The sequence below is a fragment of the Fomitiporia mediterranea genome, assembly GCF_000271605.1.
Source record: "Fomitiporia mediterranea MF3/22 unplaced genomic scaffold FOMMEscaffold_3, whole genome shotgun sequence".
Taxonomy (NCBI): Eukaryota; Fungi; Basidiomycota; class Agaricomycetes; order Hymenochaetales; family Hymenochaetaceae; genus Fomitiporia; species Fomitiporia mediterranea.
The window spans coordinates 732,310-747,294 of record NW_006760388.1 but is presented as its reverse complement, the minus strand read 5'-3'; the positions used below and the strand labels follow the sequence as shown (position 1 = coordinate 747,294).

Genomic DNA, 14,985 nt, shown 5'->3' with positions numbered 1-14,985 from the left:
GTACATCCTTATTTTCACCGGCAGGGTCGAATTAACTTGAAGAATTTAAGCATGTAACGTTGATAGCCCCCGAAATTCCAAAAGCTTATTCCAGGCGAAATTCCTTTTGTTTGTCGTCGGCAAAACGAAATTACCAGTATTAATTCACGGTTATCCAAGTCCATTAGGTCCATGGTGATAACAGAAAGATCACGATGTCTATAAGATACGAAATCAGAAGCAAAGCCAATTGGCGACGGGAAGTAATAACATAGGGTTTCTTCAACAGAAACTATCTTTATATCTGCCGTTATGCGGTCGATCTCGTCCATCTCCGAGGCGGGTGGAAACATCTCCCAGTTCACTAGTACTGAAGCTGATTCGGCATCTAAGATGTTTGACCTGAACTGCACTAAGAGCCGATCCTTAAATGCGTTAATATTGGTTGTCTCTACGGCCATCACACCTTGCACTGGAACTTAAACTTGTACTTTATGGAGGGTCCCGCTCCGAATGTGGACAGTATCGCAGTGCAACAAGGTTCTCAAGACTTTCAACAAATAACATGTAGTTCTCTTCTTCATAATTCTATGTGGCGCATCTTTGTGTTCCTTTTCAAATTAAGTATAAGTAATGGTAACCAGACTCATAACGCAACCAAAGGGCCAAATTGTCGGAGTTTAATTTCATAGAAGCGCCCAGTAGCTACTCCTATTTCCCAATTGAACAAGGTACACCATATGAGCGATGATCATGAACGAAGCACCAAGTAATTCTGAGCTAGAAACACTATTGTGGCGTTTTGTGAGTTTTATGCATGAATACCACGTTGTATGTAAGAAGCATAGAATGTCATGCCGAACCATCAGGTTCCGCGACTGCATTTAGGACACAAAGGTTACTGCAGAAAACTGCAGAAAATCTAGCCAATCCGGGGGAGGAAATCAGCCTGGTTTAAACTTTCTGGAGTGACATCTTACCAGATGATTTGATGGACTCCTAATTAACAATAATAGTTGATCGGGGTTGCGGATTCACATCTCGGCGCAGTCTTCGCAAGGTTAAAGCTCTCTGCCGGAAAGACTCCATGAGGAGCATGCTCGCTTAAAGTCTTTAACATGTAACCGGTTCTGCTTCAGGAGTGATTATATCGAGCTTGAGAATTCACGGGGAGCAGGCGGACGAAGTCCATAACAGACTGCTGTTTGCTTCGGCCAGTCCAGGACACATGCCGCGACAGGATCTCTCAAACAGCTAATTGTGGAATGTATTATGTATAGTGCAACAATTACAGCTGGAGAAGGTCGTTAGCAAAGCTTGGAGTACGAAGCACAGTCGAGAGTATACCGTCGCAGTGGATAACACTAGCCGAGAAGATCGGAAATACTAACGATACACTCTAAAAACCACCTCTTGGAACACAATTGGTCCCAGATCATTGCAAATACCACTTGTAAGCCTCTTCCCAGGCTTTCTTGCCTTCTGTCTCGATCACGTCCTGTAACACAAAGAACAATAAAGTAAGCAAGTTGAAGTCATTAAAATGCATCATGAAGTGCCTTACGCCGTGGCAGGGTATGATTCTGTCAAAATCCCAACCACTTACGGTACGCGCATCTCGTTTCATCGCTCTGCCAGCATAGAGCTGTATTAGGCCAAGGCCCTAGAATAAGCATGCTTCATCGTGCTCACTCCTTATCTGTGCCCACGCCCCAGACGAACTTCTTGTGTGCCCATGAGTACGGATTGAGCATACTTCCAAAGATAGGGACCGTCCCAGAAAACTTCGTCTTCGAGTACTGCACATGCAGTCAGCACGAGTCGAGAAGCGTGATAGACTGTCAAACCTGTTCAGTGCAGGGAAGATTGAAGAGTAGGTCTGCCTCAATAAGTGTACGTGATGCAACATGATTGAAGGCAACATCTTGATTTTGAAATCCGGAAAAATAACTTCAGAGATAACCATCAGCATTGCTTGGTCTAAATCCTGGAAAAGGAAGCTGACCATGCTTTGATTTCATCTTCGAATCCGTACTTCGTTCCCCCCGGATCTTTACCATAGACTGGGGCTTAGTAAGTACAGCAGCATCTCCAACGTAAATGAGGCGCAGCATCTTACCCCCGGCAAATTCTAAATCTTTCAGATTCTTCTTTGAGAGGAGAGCAGGGACACCGAGTAACTTGGCCTTTGGATACGTCCTCTTGAATTCCGCTATTGATATTTTATGACCATGATGATTAGCTTGTCAACAAATCGTTTTCACAACAAGAAAAGGTATCTCACGGAGGAACAAATTATGCACAGCATCCGCTCCTACAATATACCTAACTTTCTCTTCTCCACCCAACTCATCAATCTTCGACTTCGTCGGAGCGTCTAGTGGTGTGCTTGCAAGGACCCAAAGATCCCCGCTTGCAAGCCTGATGACCGTTGACCTCCCACCTACCGGAAAGAGGCCGAACCGCGAGAATGGGCTGGAACGATGCGGTCAGTCTAGGCGTTGCGGATGAAGGCCGTGGCAACAGGCGAAAGTTCACCATGAAAATGTCCATACATCCTTTGTAACTTCCCTAATTACTGTTGAAGACATAATTTGCTGTCGTATATGTTGGCGTTCCACTGGTTGTACGGTCCTTGCCTTTCGTCGTCGTGAAGTCGATAGTTCACGTACTGCAGTGGTGCGTCAGTATTTCAGATTCTCCAATCAAGCCATGACGACGTCATTCCCACGTGTTTCTTTTGGATCACAAGACTTATAATTTCCTAAATTGGTCCATTCGTTCATTCCTCCCTCTGAGTCTGAGTACTGTAGAGCAATCCCAAGTACAATCGAGCAGTGGCTGTCTTTCATTACAATAGATAAAAGTGTCTTTTGGCATGACTACAATTTGGTTTATTCGTTACGTGTATAATTCGTCTTGACAAGATGTAGGTAAAAATACAAAGGCTAGAAAACTAATTCGCTCATGTCCGTGCTCTCCTCAGAGGTCTCCATTCCCTCTTGCTGAGAAGCCACGTCACGTAGTGATAGGAGTATACGACTACCAAGAACACATGGAACGGCGGCAGACAGCGTAACCGCTTCGTTATTGGGCGTTCCTCCGGGTAGCTGCTTCCAGAGTATAATATTCATACTGCCGGAGAGCAGAATACTGACAAAATCGCCTGAGTAATTTACAGCAGATATGCAATAGGTAGATTGACGTACCATGTGAAGTATATAACTTGACCCCGTACGAGAATGCGGTGCAATCGAAATTGCCTGCTGCTATCTACATCCAAGCAGCAGGTTTTTTTGTACAACATCCCCTTATATAAAGTCATGCATAGCAGAATGAACTCAAAGATAAGCGTGGGTATCCTAACACGACCAGTCACTCGCAATTCAGGGGCACGGTTATAAGACAGATGCACGAACCAGAAAAGGGAAAACCAGGTTGGAGCAATTGTGCCACACGCATGTAAGGCTTGCCAGGCGAAATCTGCAAATTCGGTGTAAGCATGTTGGAAGTAATTTTAAATTGTGTACACTTACCGTTGAATTCTCGGTCGTATGCAATCAACACGCCCACCATTACCATACACTGCGCAAAGTATAGCGAGCCAAGAAGGATTGTCGCCCGCTTAGCTGGAAAAGTAAACCAACATGTGGTCGTCAGAATGACGACTATAAATAAAGGGGGAACTAACTTCGTTCAAAAAGCGCATGGACGCGGATTGCCATGATTGCTTCATGGGAAGATTGGGATCTTCAACATACAGTTCGGAGTAAGTAGACAACACACCATCCGAGAGCATTATCATCGTCCATCCTGAAGACGGAATTTCATTTTTGAACCAATGATAAAAATAATTGTTTGGCCTACCAGACCATGCGCCAAACGTAACAATTTGTTTGCCTAGAACCGCCAATAATGAATACATATATAGAAATTCTCTCTTTGGAGCGTACAGCTACAAATTGAATGGGCGGATCAGAAAACGGCAAGACGCTGTCGATCAAATAAGATAACGTACTGATCATCGGAAAACACCTGGATCATGTCGCCTGCAAAGCGCTAGCTGTGTGAGCACCGTTTATCTCCGTTACAGGCCTGGCAGGGTTCACTGACCATAAAGGTAGATTGCGACGACCAGCAGACCATAGTACCGATTCTGCCGTGATAGTTCAGCGCCTCATGGGAAGTTCAATATAATAGATCACGCACTAGGAAGTAGATCACCTGGACGATAGAGAATGATCTTCCCTAAAGAGGTATATGCGATAAGTTAGTGGGGAAGAACGGCATGACGGATGTCGAGCTGGTGCTCAACAGGGCCAGTACACACCCAGAAATGCTGGATCTACGGAAGGAAAGATAAGCGATGACGAAGGAAGAAGAGCAGACGAAGCAAATACTTGCCTCTTTATCCATTGTTATCACTTGGCAGGTTGACGGCATCGTCAGCGCGGAGTGAATCGCTCTCGAAGGCCTAGCACTCACTGATATCATAGACCACAAGGGAGATGGCGGCGACGCCGCTACATCTCTGTGCAAAAACATCGACGACGGCAGAGAGAGAAGGCAGGGTCAAGGACATTGTTAATTATAGCACTGGTTCCGGGGCCATGGGGGAACGAGACAGAGAGCGGTGCTGGACTGCAGGGCGGGGGAATATAGCGGCGTTGTGCACGAGGAGAGTCTGTGATATGCCGAGCTGTCGGAGATGGGGAGATGGACAAACTGGACGTGGGCAGGGAAAGAGAATTGAGCGTTGGTGATTGCATCACCCATAGTTCAGCGTGCGTTGGAGACACCAGCCGGCAATAGAAGGGAGCGAGTGTCTGATATCATTGTATACCCAAAATTGGTCATTGGCGGCCGCTCGCGGCATTCACAAAAACGTCGCAGGATCGCGTAATCAAGACGACGTTGATATGATCCCCGCCAGCATATGCTGCAAGAACAGACAAACAGTTGTGTTAGGTTATAAGTCATTCATCGAGTACTACAAACTAGTAGGCCCGCCCTTAAAACAGAGAAACTAGGTCACATGACTGTCATCGCCATTATGGCGTTCTCCTCCCACGCTTGCACACTTGCTGCATTGACCACATTGTCATCACAGGTATACAAGCTCGCCCACCTTGATACTCGATATCCTCGCCAGTTTCGTATACATCATGACAGGATGGGATTGTTCCGTTTGTTCGCGTACTTTTGTCTCTCAAGCTGCTCGTGCTGCCCATATTAACAACTCCTCTCGCCATCCACGATGTGTCCCTTGTAACCGTGGCTTTCTTGACGAAGCCAGCAAGTTGCAACACATTCGCACCTCCATGCTGCACCATTACTGTCTGCCTTGTGATCGTGAATTCGTGTCCAGTCAGGCTCTTGACCAGCATCGACAGAATGCCACCGTGCATCGCAATACATGGCAGGTCCGAGTCAGTCGCAGTGATGAGTCCTCCGATAACTCGGATCCGGATGTCGGTGTACACTATATCGGACACCCCGACGAATTCGATGGCGAGTGGGAAAGTGCCGCCGATACTGCTTCTGTTGCTTCTGGAGATAATGTTGGCGACGCGGACCTTTCCTCTTATCTGGCAGACCGTATAGAACAAATAGTTCTTGCTGAGCAAGAAAGCAACTCTTGGAATCCAACCGAATACCCACATTTTCTTACCTCTGTACGGTTTGTAGGTGATGACGGCGAGAGTGAAAGTGAGGGCGACGACGGAAGCTATCTCGAACCCAACTCCGAGGAAGATGACACCTATTCCGAAGAAGACAGTGACGAGGAAGACGCGAACTCTGACCTCGAGCACTCCTCCGCCTCCTCCGATTCAGATTCCGACGACCCATCGGAGACTCCATTTGCGCTCGCCGCCGCCGCCCGCCGGAGGTCGCCTATTCGCGGGCCCATACCCACTTCGACCAATGCATCCGAGCCTAGAACATCATCTTCTTCACCTACAACTACCTCGTCTTGCTTTACCCTTTCTGACGCGCAAACCTCCGGCGGTCTAGGAGACGAGAAGCGGACGTTACCGTCATTCAGCGGATATACTTGTCCGTTGTGTCTTGAGCAGGATGGCGAACCTTCGTTGGAGTTATCGAGTATCAAATGTGGGCATGTGTTCTGCACGCCGTGAGTGGATTCTGTTTTCTTCCCTCCCCTCCCCTTTACGACCAGTCTAAATCAGCGCGTACAGGTGTCTCACAAAGGCACTTAAAAAGAAGAGGCAGTGCCCTATTTGTCGGTCGCATGCAAAGACAGCGCACTTGCGCCGCATCTACCTAAGTTTCTAATATTACTCCGCTATATATATATATATTGCCCGCAATTATCCTACATGTCGTTTTTCTCGCATTCATCCAACATACATCCGACATCCCTCACCTTTCAATATATCGCCGCTCTGCCTGGGCCTTTCTGCACTGTATTAATTTCTGCAATGTTCCATTCCTCATGTAGCCAGCGGTTCGTCCAGACTATTTGATGCTCGGTGTCTGTGCGGCTGTCCTGTTTTAACATTAATGTTCATATGTACTTATACTGTTGATAGAAGCGTACAATTCAAAAAGACTGAATGTGTGATTTATTGGCGCTGCCACTGTGCGCAGAGATCCGATGTATCTAAGTAGAAAACTTTCGTAGAAGACCCTCAAGCATCTGCTGCATAGACGCAACAGCGGCGATAGTGAATAACACAGGAGGCATATCTGCATTCTGTAACACTGGGAATTTATTACAAAATCCAAAAGCTCTCACCTGATTGGCTGAAAATACATTCTGAAACAAATTTTCCAGACCTCAGAATTGGTTTTTGCCTCTGGTGTAAGTAAATATGATTACAATCAGGAACCCAATCATGGCATTGTGCTCTTTGCAGCAGCATGATCGTAGCATTAGTGAGTTTAGACATACAGTAGTATCGATATACCGGACGTTGTTATGGACTGCCTCAATCCAAATTAATGTTCTTTTATATTTCATTTCATTCAAATTCATTGCTTTTATGATTTGTGATTTACAAGTCACGTGATTCAACATCCCGCCTGCGACGTCGAAGTCCTGCGTCGCCGACATCATCAACGCTGGTTGGGGACTTACGCGCTGTACAAGATGCGGTTTACGAAGCCATCGTGGGTAATGCACCAAGGTATGCTTAGATATGCCCTGTACTCTGTATTCCTATCTCATGTTAGTGCAGACGGAACGCGTAATGAGAACGCCAAACGTCTCTCGATGTTCTCCGTGCACGTCCATCCTGACGGCTCGCGAATCGCTACAGGTGGTCTCGATGCGAAGATTCGCATATGGTCTACGAAACCGATCTTGAACGCTGCGGCGGATGCTACCAATAAACCTCCAAAGTCGTTGTGCACGCTGACAATGCATACGGGTCCGGTGCTTACTGTTAGATGGGCACATTCAGGTCGATGGCTGGCGAGTGGAAGTGATGACGAGATTATTATGATTTGGGATCTTGATCCGTACGATTTTATTACCAATTTCTAAGTCTAGTGTTTATAGATTATTAGGACAGGTTCGGGAAAGGTCTGGGGTTTGGACGAGGTGAATGTTGAAGGCTGGAAACCGTTGAAACGATTACCGGGCCATGAAAGTGGTAATGCTCTACTGTCAACCTCTTAATTGAATTTATGCCCAATTCACTCCACTTGCAGATGTAACGGACCTCGCGTGGTCCCCTGAAGATCGGTATCTAGCTTCCACCGGCCTGGACTCGAAAGTAATGATCTGGTGTGGCTACACCCTGGAACGCCTCTTCAAACTCGATATGCACCAGGGTTTCGTAAAGGGTGTATGTTGGGATCCCGTTGGTGAGTTCCTTGCGACACAGTCGGACGATCGTACTGTTCGGATATGGCGCACGACGGATTGGGGTTTGGAAGCAACCGTAACGCGACCGTTCGAGCATTCACCAGGGAGCACGTTCTTTCGACGGCTAAGGTATGTTTGTCTACATTCGTTTGTTACATTTGGTAGCTGAAATGGAGTCTCAGCTGGTCTCCTGATGGCGCACATATTACTGCGTCCAATGCGATGAACAATAACGGATATGTCTTCACTGCTGCGGTCATCTCCCGCAACACTTGGACGTCTGACATTTCCTTAGTTGGACACGAGAATACTGTCGAGGTCGCATGCTATAACCCGCACATTTTCCTCCGAGATCCTCAAAAGCCCGTTGTTACAAATAATATATGCTCTGTCGTTGCACTTGGTGCGGATGATCGTTCCGTCAGTGTTTGGCAAACGAAGAGCGCGCGCCCGCTCATTGTTGCAAAAGAGGTCTTTGAGCGTCAAATAATGGATCTCAGTTGGTCAGTCGACGGATTGGCACTCTACGCCGTGTCAAGCGATGGCACACTTGCTGCCTTTGCCTTCGACCGGAACGAGCTGGAAGGAATTGCACCACCAGCAGCACAACGGCAGTATCTCAGTAAATTCGGCTTCTCCCTCCCGCCCCTCCCACCTAGCTTTGCTCACGCAGAGCACAATATTCATATGAATGGACACACTAGCGGACGCTCAACCCCTCCACTTACACCACCCGCTGCACATCAGAATGGCTTCGGGCACGTGTCGTCTACTCGACCTGGCGAACAAGTAACGACGCTTGTTGCGCGTCGTGGACCCAAGGGTCGCGATCGTGCGCAGAGGCGCATTCAGCCAACTTTTGTTGGCTCACTTGGAGGAGCGGGGAACGTACCCTCGGCTTCAACCGTTCCTCCCACGCAGATTTCCGCTCCACCGTCATCCATAAGTATCAACACAAATGCAAACGTGCCGGCAATGAGTTACCTTCCTCCACCTCCTATTTCCTCATCTGTGTCATCCACTGGGTTTGGTTATACCAATGGTTTTGATGGAATGGACGTGGAAGGTGGCGGACCTGACTTCGGCGGAGGTGTGGATATGACAGTCCCGATCAGTGCACTCGATACACGTGGTGGACGCCGCAGCCGAGGGGATACGATCACGGTTTCGTACGGTGATGATAATGGGAAACAGCCCAAAGCCCGCACATTAGGTGGCGATCGCCTTAGAGACACGAGTGAGAGAGAAGCCCGTGAGATTAGGCGTAGTGATGCCCTGGGCTTGCGAAATATTGGCGGCCCGTCGACAGGTAGCCTTGTACGGGAAACTGTTTTGTCGACACCGGGTTTAAAGACGTTCCTCTCTGAGCGTGTCGCGGAAACGGGAGACGTCCTTGAAGCTCGGAACTCCGAAGATGGAAGTGGTACGTATTTGAGATTTGTTCCGTGTAGTTTCTACCCTTACATGACCCTGTAGAACCAACTGAGATAACGTTCTTCACCTCGAAGGAGAAGACGGTGCAATGGTTGGACTATCTGCCTTCACCGGTCCTATGTGTTTGTGCTTCAAACAGAATCTGCGCTGCCGCAATGGAGGACGGAGCGGTCAACGTTTATTCATTGACTGGACGACGGTGTGTTTCCAGTATTTTATCTAGATAAAGATTTCTCTTATTCATTTCTTTTCTTTTCTTTTCGACAGAATTATGCCCACACTTATGCTTGGTTCGCCTGTGGCATTCTTGGATGCAGCAAAATATTATCTCATGGCTATCACGGCGTCGGGCCAAGTCTACGTTTGGTATGTTACATGCTTCGCTGCAAAACGCTCATCAAGTAACTGCTGGTTTATTTCTCTAGGAACGCGAAGTTGTCTTCCGCATTACATCCTCCAACATCTCTCCTCCCATTCCTTTCGACGAGTCCTCCAACAACAGATTATCCCAATGGTTTATTGCCTACCGTCCTTTCTGCGTCAATCCGACCGAACGGTGCACCCGTCGTGTATCTTAGCACAGGAACTTCATTAAGCTATGACTCCGCACTCCTTACATGGGTACGAATCGGTGAGAGCTGGTGGGCGAGCGGATCATCCGCATGGAAAGGTCGCCAACGCACATCTATGTCTCTAACCCCTGGTGGAGCAGGCAATGGGATTGTTGCATCCATCGAGGCTCGTGTCGCAGAGCATATGTCAAACAATGGATCACCATCAGATGCAGAGAAGCCACGACCGACTTGGTGGACCGCAGCGATGACTCTTGGACACCTCGAGAGCCGGATGCATGCCGCTCGTGTGCTCGGGAGTGCGCCAGAATACAAACAAGCATTGTTGTTGTATGCGAAGACGATTGCGGATGAAGGTTTCCGAGGAAAAGCGGAGGAAGTGCTGAAAGAACTCTATGGTCCTGTTTATTGGTGAGTGTTCACTGTTGAACCAAAATGCATTTAAGTATTTAAGTTTGTTGCAGGCGTCCTGGAAAGTCAGAAGATGGTTGGTGTCCCTCGATATTAGGAGTACCGAAGCGCGACTTAGCGAAAGAGGTCTTGGGGATATTTGGTGCGGTTTTGCGTGTCATGCTAACGTATCTTCGTTTTACTGACCGTGCAATCTACAGCAAAGAGTAAAACATTGCTCAAGCTCGCCCAGGATTACCAGGATCTACTGAAGAAGTCGAATGCCGATGACTGACACTTTTCTCCTTCAGGGTCGCTGTTTATACTGCTTCTCATCTTTTCATTAGATTCGTCACACTGTAGCAACTTAGGAATCAGAGTCGCCTTTACCTACGCCATATCCAGCATGCGTGAGATCCTCATGGTCAGCTGATTTATCGTTTGTGCCAATGACTATGTTCGTCCTCGAAGCTTCATGAACGTTCTCGATCACCATTTGTCTATAAGATTACGGCGACCCTGCAGGTCGAGACCCTCCAGTGGCGCATCACTAAATCCGCTGCAATGCCTATGCTCTATTGATTCTTTCTCTCAATTGATTTTATGGGTCCTCTGCCGTACAACGCCACGATGCCTCGCTGAGTACAGAACGTTCGAGTTCTTTCGGCGCGCTTGATTATCACGCTGATATCAGCTTGTTCCACTGATATTATAAATGGACGGACTCGAGATGGGCAATCCGTTTCCCCTCTTGACTCGATCCCCTGGCTAGCCCTTGATTCCGGTCCTTCACGAGCCACGCTCGGGTAGATCGACTAACGTATGTATCGGGTGGATATCCCACAGGCCGTAATTCGCTCTCGTAATTATTTTCATCGCGACGTCACTATTGGTGCCCTCAACTAGCAGCTATGCAACAAGGAGCCCGGACTCAGGATGTCTCTCGTAATACTCCCCCAAATAAATCTATCGTCTTTCCTATTGCGTGTTTATTCAGATTTTTTCGGCTCTGGATTGGGAATGCAACATGACGAGAAAGGACTCTTCATCCGCGTGTGGCCGGACTCCCTACGACGATTCTGAACGGCTCTGCGTCAACTCGTCCTTCTAGAACTGGTCGTTTATCGTTATGTCCCGCTCTATGCTCCGTCCCTGCGCCTGTTTAAGTCGATGATCGTGTGACCATCTCAATGTATCAGCTTTGCCTCTTCGGTTCCGACTATCCGACCTATTCTCGTATTCCTACTACTAAAAATGCTTTACGTCGACCACAGTATCTTGCATGGAGTTCTCGACCACATATGCCTAAACCTCCTTGACAATTCTCGATTCAAGTCACGTTTGTCGATCGACTCGGAAAGCAGACTTATTGCTCTTTGAAATTTGCCACCAATAGATTTCTGCCGCGTAGTCGCTTTCTGGACATTGTACCTTGCTGTGCAAACAACATTCACTGTGGATGTAGATCTTTATCCGCACTGACGTCTGTCTCGTTGTATCGACAAGCGCCCTCTGGTTGTTTCTCGAAAATTGTGGCTACATGGGCAAACCGTCAAGACCTTTAAAAGTCGGCGCATGGACGATGAGAAAACAGCACTCTGGCATCGTATAATCCATTGATCCTCTAGAAATCGAAATCAAGTTGTTCATAGACTCTCATGACAGACAGACCTGTCTCTTCCTCAACCACTCGAGGAAACGTCCTTGGACGAGGACTGGCTTGTATTCGATGCCGGTAAGCACCCATCATTCAAACGCGAGGCATGGTAGAATCAAACTAATCGCTACACTTTCTACCCATTGACAGACGGCGCAAAATGGTGCCCTTCTCCCCTATCGACATGTCTGTCACTGGCTGACTCCTCCCTCCAGAGATGTGACGGTGCAAGACCGACTTGCACGCCGTGTATCGAAGCGCAACAAGTTATGGATTGTGAATATTCGGATGGCCAGAGCCGGACACGCACCGAGATACTCGAGGAACAGTACAAGGAACTTCAATTGCGACTTCAGGAATTGGAAGGAAGATCCGAGCCCAGCCAGACGCTTCTACTACGTGATCCTTATTTACCGACATCGTCTGCGATGATGAGGAGAAGCGATAGAGATGAATCTATATTGCCGCATGTTCACGATACGCAACCTGCGGCGCTCAAATGGTGGGAAGCGGAAGAGCTTTCTCCACCAGTTTCTGATGCACTGTATGTTTCTCGTGTTTTGTCATCCGTCAAAGATCTAATTTTCTGGATGTTCATTTCTTATGTACGTTCTAACCTAGTGTTGCGATTTTTCTTCCGCACTCAGAGGTACTCGGGTTTGCGGTAAATCCAGTGCGGTTCAAGGTCCAACTCGCTCTTCCTATCCATCATCCCGAGCGACCACATCCTGCACTCACTAATGCAATATATTTGTGGGCACTTCGTATTAGCAACTTGAGGGAATATATGCAACACGAAGATGTGTATCGTCACCGCGCGGTCCTTGCTCTTCAAGGCACATCAGAAATGCAATCCGAAGTTGTTATTATCCATTCTTTCAGGTCACTAGTATTAACCTTGCCTTTAGAGCCAAAGTCTAGCGCAGCAGAGAGTACAAGCCGTGCAGGCAGAAACCTTACTCGCTCAGTACTTCTTTTGCCTTGGACTCACGATTGAAGGTCGCTATCATGCCAATGCCGCTGTGACTCTTGCAGTTAGCTGTGGACTTCATCAGATCATGCCTACGGGTTATGCTCACAATTCTTCCTTTGGAAGTAGCAGCGCCTCGTTTCTTAGTGCCTCTTTCGCACTGCCTGCAGCTCGCGACGCCACTGAGCAGGCAGAACGCATAGGCGTATTTTGGTCTGTCTTTAATGTGGACGCCTGTTGGAGTGTGGCACTGGCTTTGCCCCGCTCTTTAACTGATGAAATCGCACGCGGCACTGAAATCGATACATCATGGTCATATGAGCAAGCGGTGAGTTGTACACAATTTTCTCATTAACTCCGTATATATCGCGCATTTGCTGAATGAAGCGAATCGTTTTTCGTTGCACAGTCTGTCAGTTTTGGAAATACTGTACAGAGATTCCTTTCTGCCGAACTTATTGTGGGTCAAGATGACTCACACTTGGTGCTTCGAGCAAAGGCATCTGCTCTTTATGAGCGGGCAGCGACCTTATCAAGTAAGAAAGTTCAAGTTCTATCTTTTCCTTATTAGAATGATTGAATGCGCCTCCCAGCACGCTTCGGGCTTGATGTATCGCTTGAGCCAGAAGTACAGAGGCTAGCCCACATCACGTCGCAATTTGCACAAGGTCTTATTCCTCTTGACCAACTAGGAGACGTTGCGGATGATATCCGCGTTATCTTAGCCATTACGCATGGTATTGCGCATACCTCCATGATTCATCTTCATCGTGCACGTCCGTCCGCAACGCCTGGTTCATCTGGTGCCTCTCTGCAGCATGCTAATGAGATACTCGCTATTTTGGAATTCATATCGTCCAGAACTAATGAGAATGAAGGGGATGCTCGAAATGTTGTACCAGATCCCATCCTTGCTGCAAGTACCACCCCTGTCCGTTTACGGTTCACCCTCTGATATTATCGGGTTTGTATACTGCAGGTTATTGGGTCAGCTGCTGGAAAGGTATTCATTGAGAGGCTCGACCACCTAAAGCATGAAGCGCAAACACGCGAAATTTGCTCACAGCATAACGCACTGCGACCTAGAATAAATCGTCTCGTCAATGCGCTACGGACATGTGCAGGCCCTACGAATGCGTCGTATCCTGTCTTTTGTACGTTCTTTTATTGTCTTCCTGTTTTGAACATCGTAGTCTTATCAAGTTTCTTTTGGATGGTTGACGGCTGTAGCACAGCACGCGGACAGAATCGGTGAAGACCTAGAGGAATTGGCTGATGACATGAATTAGAACATATGCCATCTGTATAGTTACTTTTGGTAAGTTACTGCAGAAAGAATTTGATATACAGCAACGATAGCTATGAATACACTCCAAATACAAACATGTATGTACAATATTGTGAATGTTAGGATCATAAATTATCTTGTTTAGGATAAAGCAGCGGAATTCCAGAATATCCTATTGGAACGAGCTTGAACATCCTAGTCAAACGGAAATTCGTCTTCAGCTATCTCGGATAGAGCATCGGTGTGATTCGTTCCGTCACGTAGAAGCTCCGCCTGTGCCTTTAGTTTTATTAATGAAACAAAAGTATTGGGAAAGAGTGTCTGAGCGCCAGGGCTGCAGAGGCAAAGGTGACATTAATCGAGGTGCGCAACAAAAGGTGGGACCGATAAACAGTCATCACAAAATCAAACAGACAATTGTATACCCTTGTCTATTTGACAAGTATTAGTGAGCTATATAATGCATTTTATGCTTATTTATGACAGAGATAAGTATATATTGTAGGAACAGAATTGTAATTGGAATATATTCTTAAGGAATTATTTGACATGAATATAATGGATTATAAGACTTAAACAAGACATATATAGTAATTACAAGATAGGGTAAATATTACAGTTTTCTGACAACCTATTTCAAGTAGATTGTAATAATTTTACTTACTAACATTACTATTATATTACTTGAGTCCTTTAGAAAAAATATGATCTCTCACAAAAGACGAAGGAAATTTTGCATAAGTCCATTTTCCCACGTCCATTTCTATCACGTGTAAGTTTGTTTTTGATACAAAAGATGTTCTTGCCAGCTCACAATTTCTTCCTTTCTCCCCTAACATTTTCTTTGTGTTTGTCCACTGT

General features: G+C 46.9%; 5 protein-coding genes across 5 annotated transcripts; 3 read left to right on the top strand and 2 right to left on the bottom strand.

The window, feature by feature from the left end:
* Window positions 1–1,288: 1,288 nt before the first annotated feature.
* Window positions 1,289–2,619, bottom strand: FOMMEDRAFT_118375 (uncharacterized protein). The gene is made up of 8 exons (XM_007263426.1): window positions 2,518–2,619; window positions 2,264–2,454; window positions 2,099–2,191; window positions 1,985–2,042; window positions 1,827–1,929; window positions 1,672–1,778; window positions 1,544–1,610; window positions 1,289–1,477 (listed from the first exon to the last, which is right to left on the bottom strand). Exons 1-8 carry the CDS (start codon window positions 2,568–2,570, stop codon window positions 1,415–1,417), a joined length of 735 nt encoding a protein of 244 aa, XP_007263488.1. The 5' UTR covers window positions 2,571–2,619; the 3' UTR covers window positions 1,289–1,414.
* A 308-nt stretch (window positions 2,620–2,927) lies between these two features.
* On the bottom strand, window positions 2,928–4,561 carry FOMMEDRAFT_131897 (uncharacterized protein; the record flags this gene model as incomplete). Its single annotated transcript, XM_007263425.1, has 10 exons — window positions 2,928–3,132; window positions 3,189–3,341; window positions 3,399–3,462; window positions 3,516–3,608; window positions 3,972–4,028; window positions 4,093–4,135; window positions 4,189–4,227; window positions 4,310–4,324; window positions 4,384–4,403; window positions 4,465–4,561. 10 exons carry the CDS (start codon window positions 4,559–4,561, stop codon window positions 2,928–2,930), a joined length of 786 nt encoding a protein of 261 aa, XP_007263487.1.
* Window positions 4,562–5,144: 583 nt separating this feature from the next.
* On the top strand, window positions 5,145–6,276 carry FOMMEDRAFT_131896 (uncharacterized protein; the record flags this gene model as incomplete). The annotated part of the gene is made up of 2 exons (XM_007263424.1): window positions 5,145–6,115; window positions 6,180–6,276. 2 exons carry the CDS (start codon window positions 5,145–5,147, stop codon window positions 6,274–6,276), a joined length of 1,068 nt encoding a protein of 355 aa, XP_007263486.1.
* Window positions 6,277–7,093: 817 nt separating this feature from the next.
* FOMMEDRAFT_79534 (WD40 repeat-like protein) lies at window positions 7,094–10,234 on the top strand (the record flags this gene model as incomplete). Its single annotated transcript, XM_007263423.1, has 8 exons — window positions 7,094–7,130; window positions 7,182–7,464; window positions 7,513–7,598; window positions 7,657–7,942; window positions 7,996–9,233; window positions 9,290–9,446; window positions 9,515–9,613; window positions 9,673–10,234. The coding sequence occupies 8 exons, from the start codon at window positions 7,094–7,096 to the stop codon at window positions 10,232–10,234; spliced, it is 2,748 nt and encodes a 915-aa protein (XP_007263485.1).
* A 1,633-nt stretch (window positions 10,235–11,867) lies between these two features.
* FOMMEDRAFT_144935 (uncharacterized protein) lies at window positions 11,868–14,125 on the top strand (the record flags this gene model as incomplete). The annotated part of the gene is made up of 9 exons (XM_007263422.1): window positions 11,868–11,944; window positions 12,017–12,056; window positions 12,082–12,410; window positions 12,488–12,728; window positions 12,775–13,164; window positions 13,246–13,372; window positions 13,430–13,767; window positions 13,816–13,990; window positions 14,040–14,125. 9 exons carry the CDS (start codon window positions 11,868–11,870, stop codon window positions 14,123–14,125), a joined length of 1,803 nt encoding a protein of 600 aa, XP_007263484.1.
* Between the last annotated feature and the right edge of the window lie 860 nt (window positions 14,126–14,985).

What these genes read in the sequence shown, in the direction of transcription:
- FOMMEDRAFT_118375 (XM_007263426.1), bottom strand. Translation starts at nt 2,570, where the DNA reads ATGTCTTCAACAGTAATTAGGGAAGTTACAAAGGATGTATGGACATTT. An exon ending in GATGTATGGACATTTTCATG is followed by an intron (nt 2,455 to 2,517) that starts GTGAACTTTCGC and finishes GCATCGTTCCAG; the next exon opens with CCCATTCTCGCGGTTCGGCC. An exon ending in ATCTTCCCTGCACTGAACAG is followed by an intron (nt 1,779 to 1,826) that starts GTTTGACAGTCT and finishes CTGCATGTGCAG; the next exon opens with TACTCGAAGACGAAGTTTTC.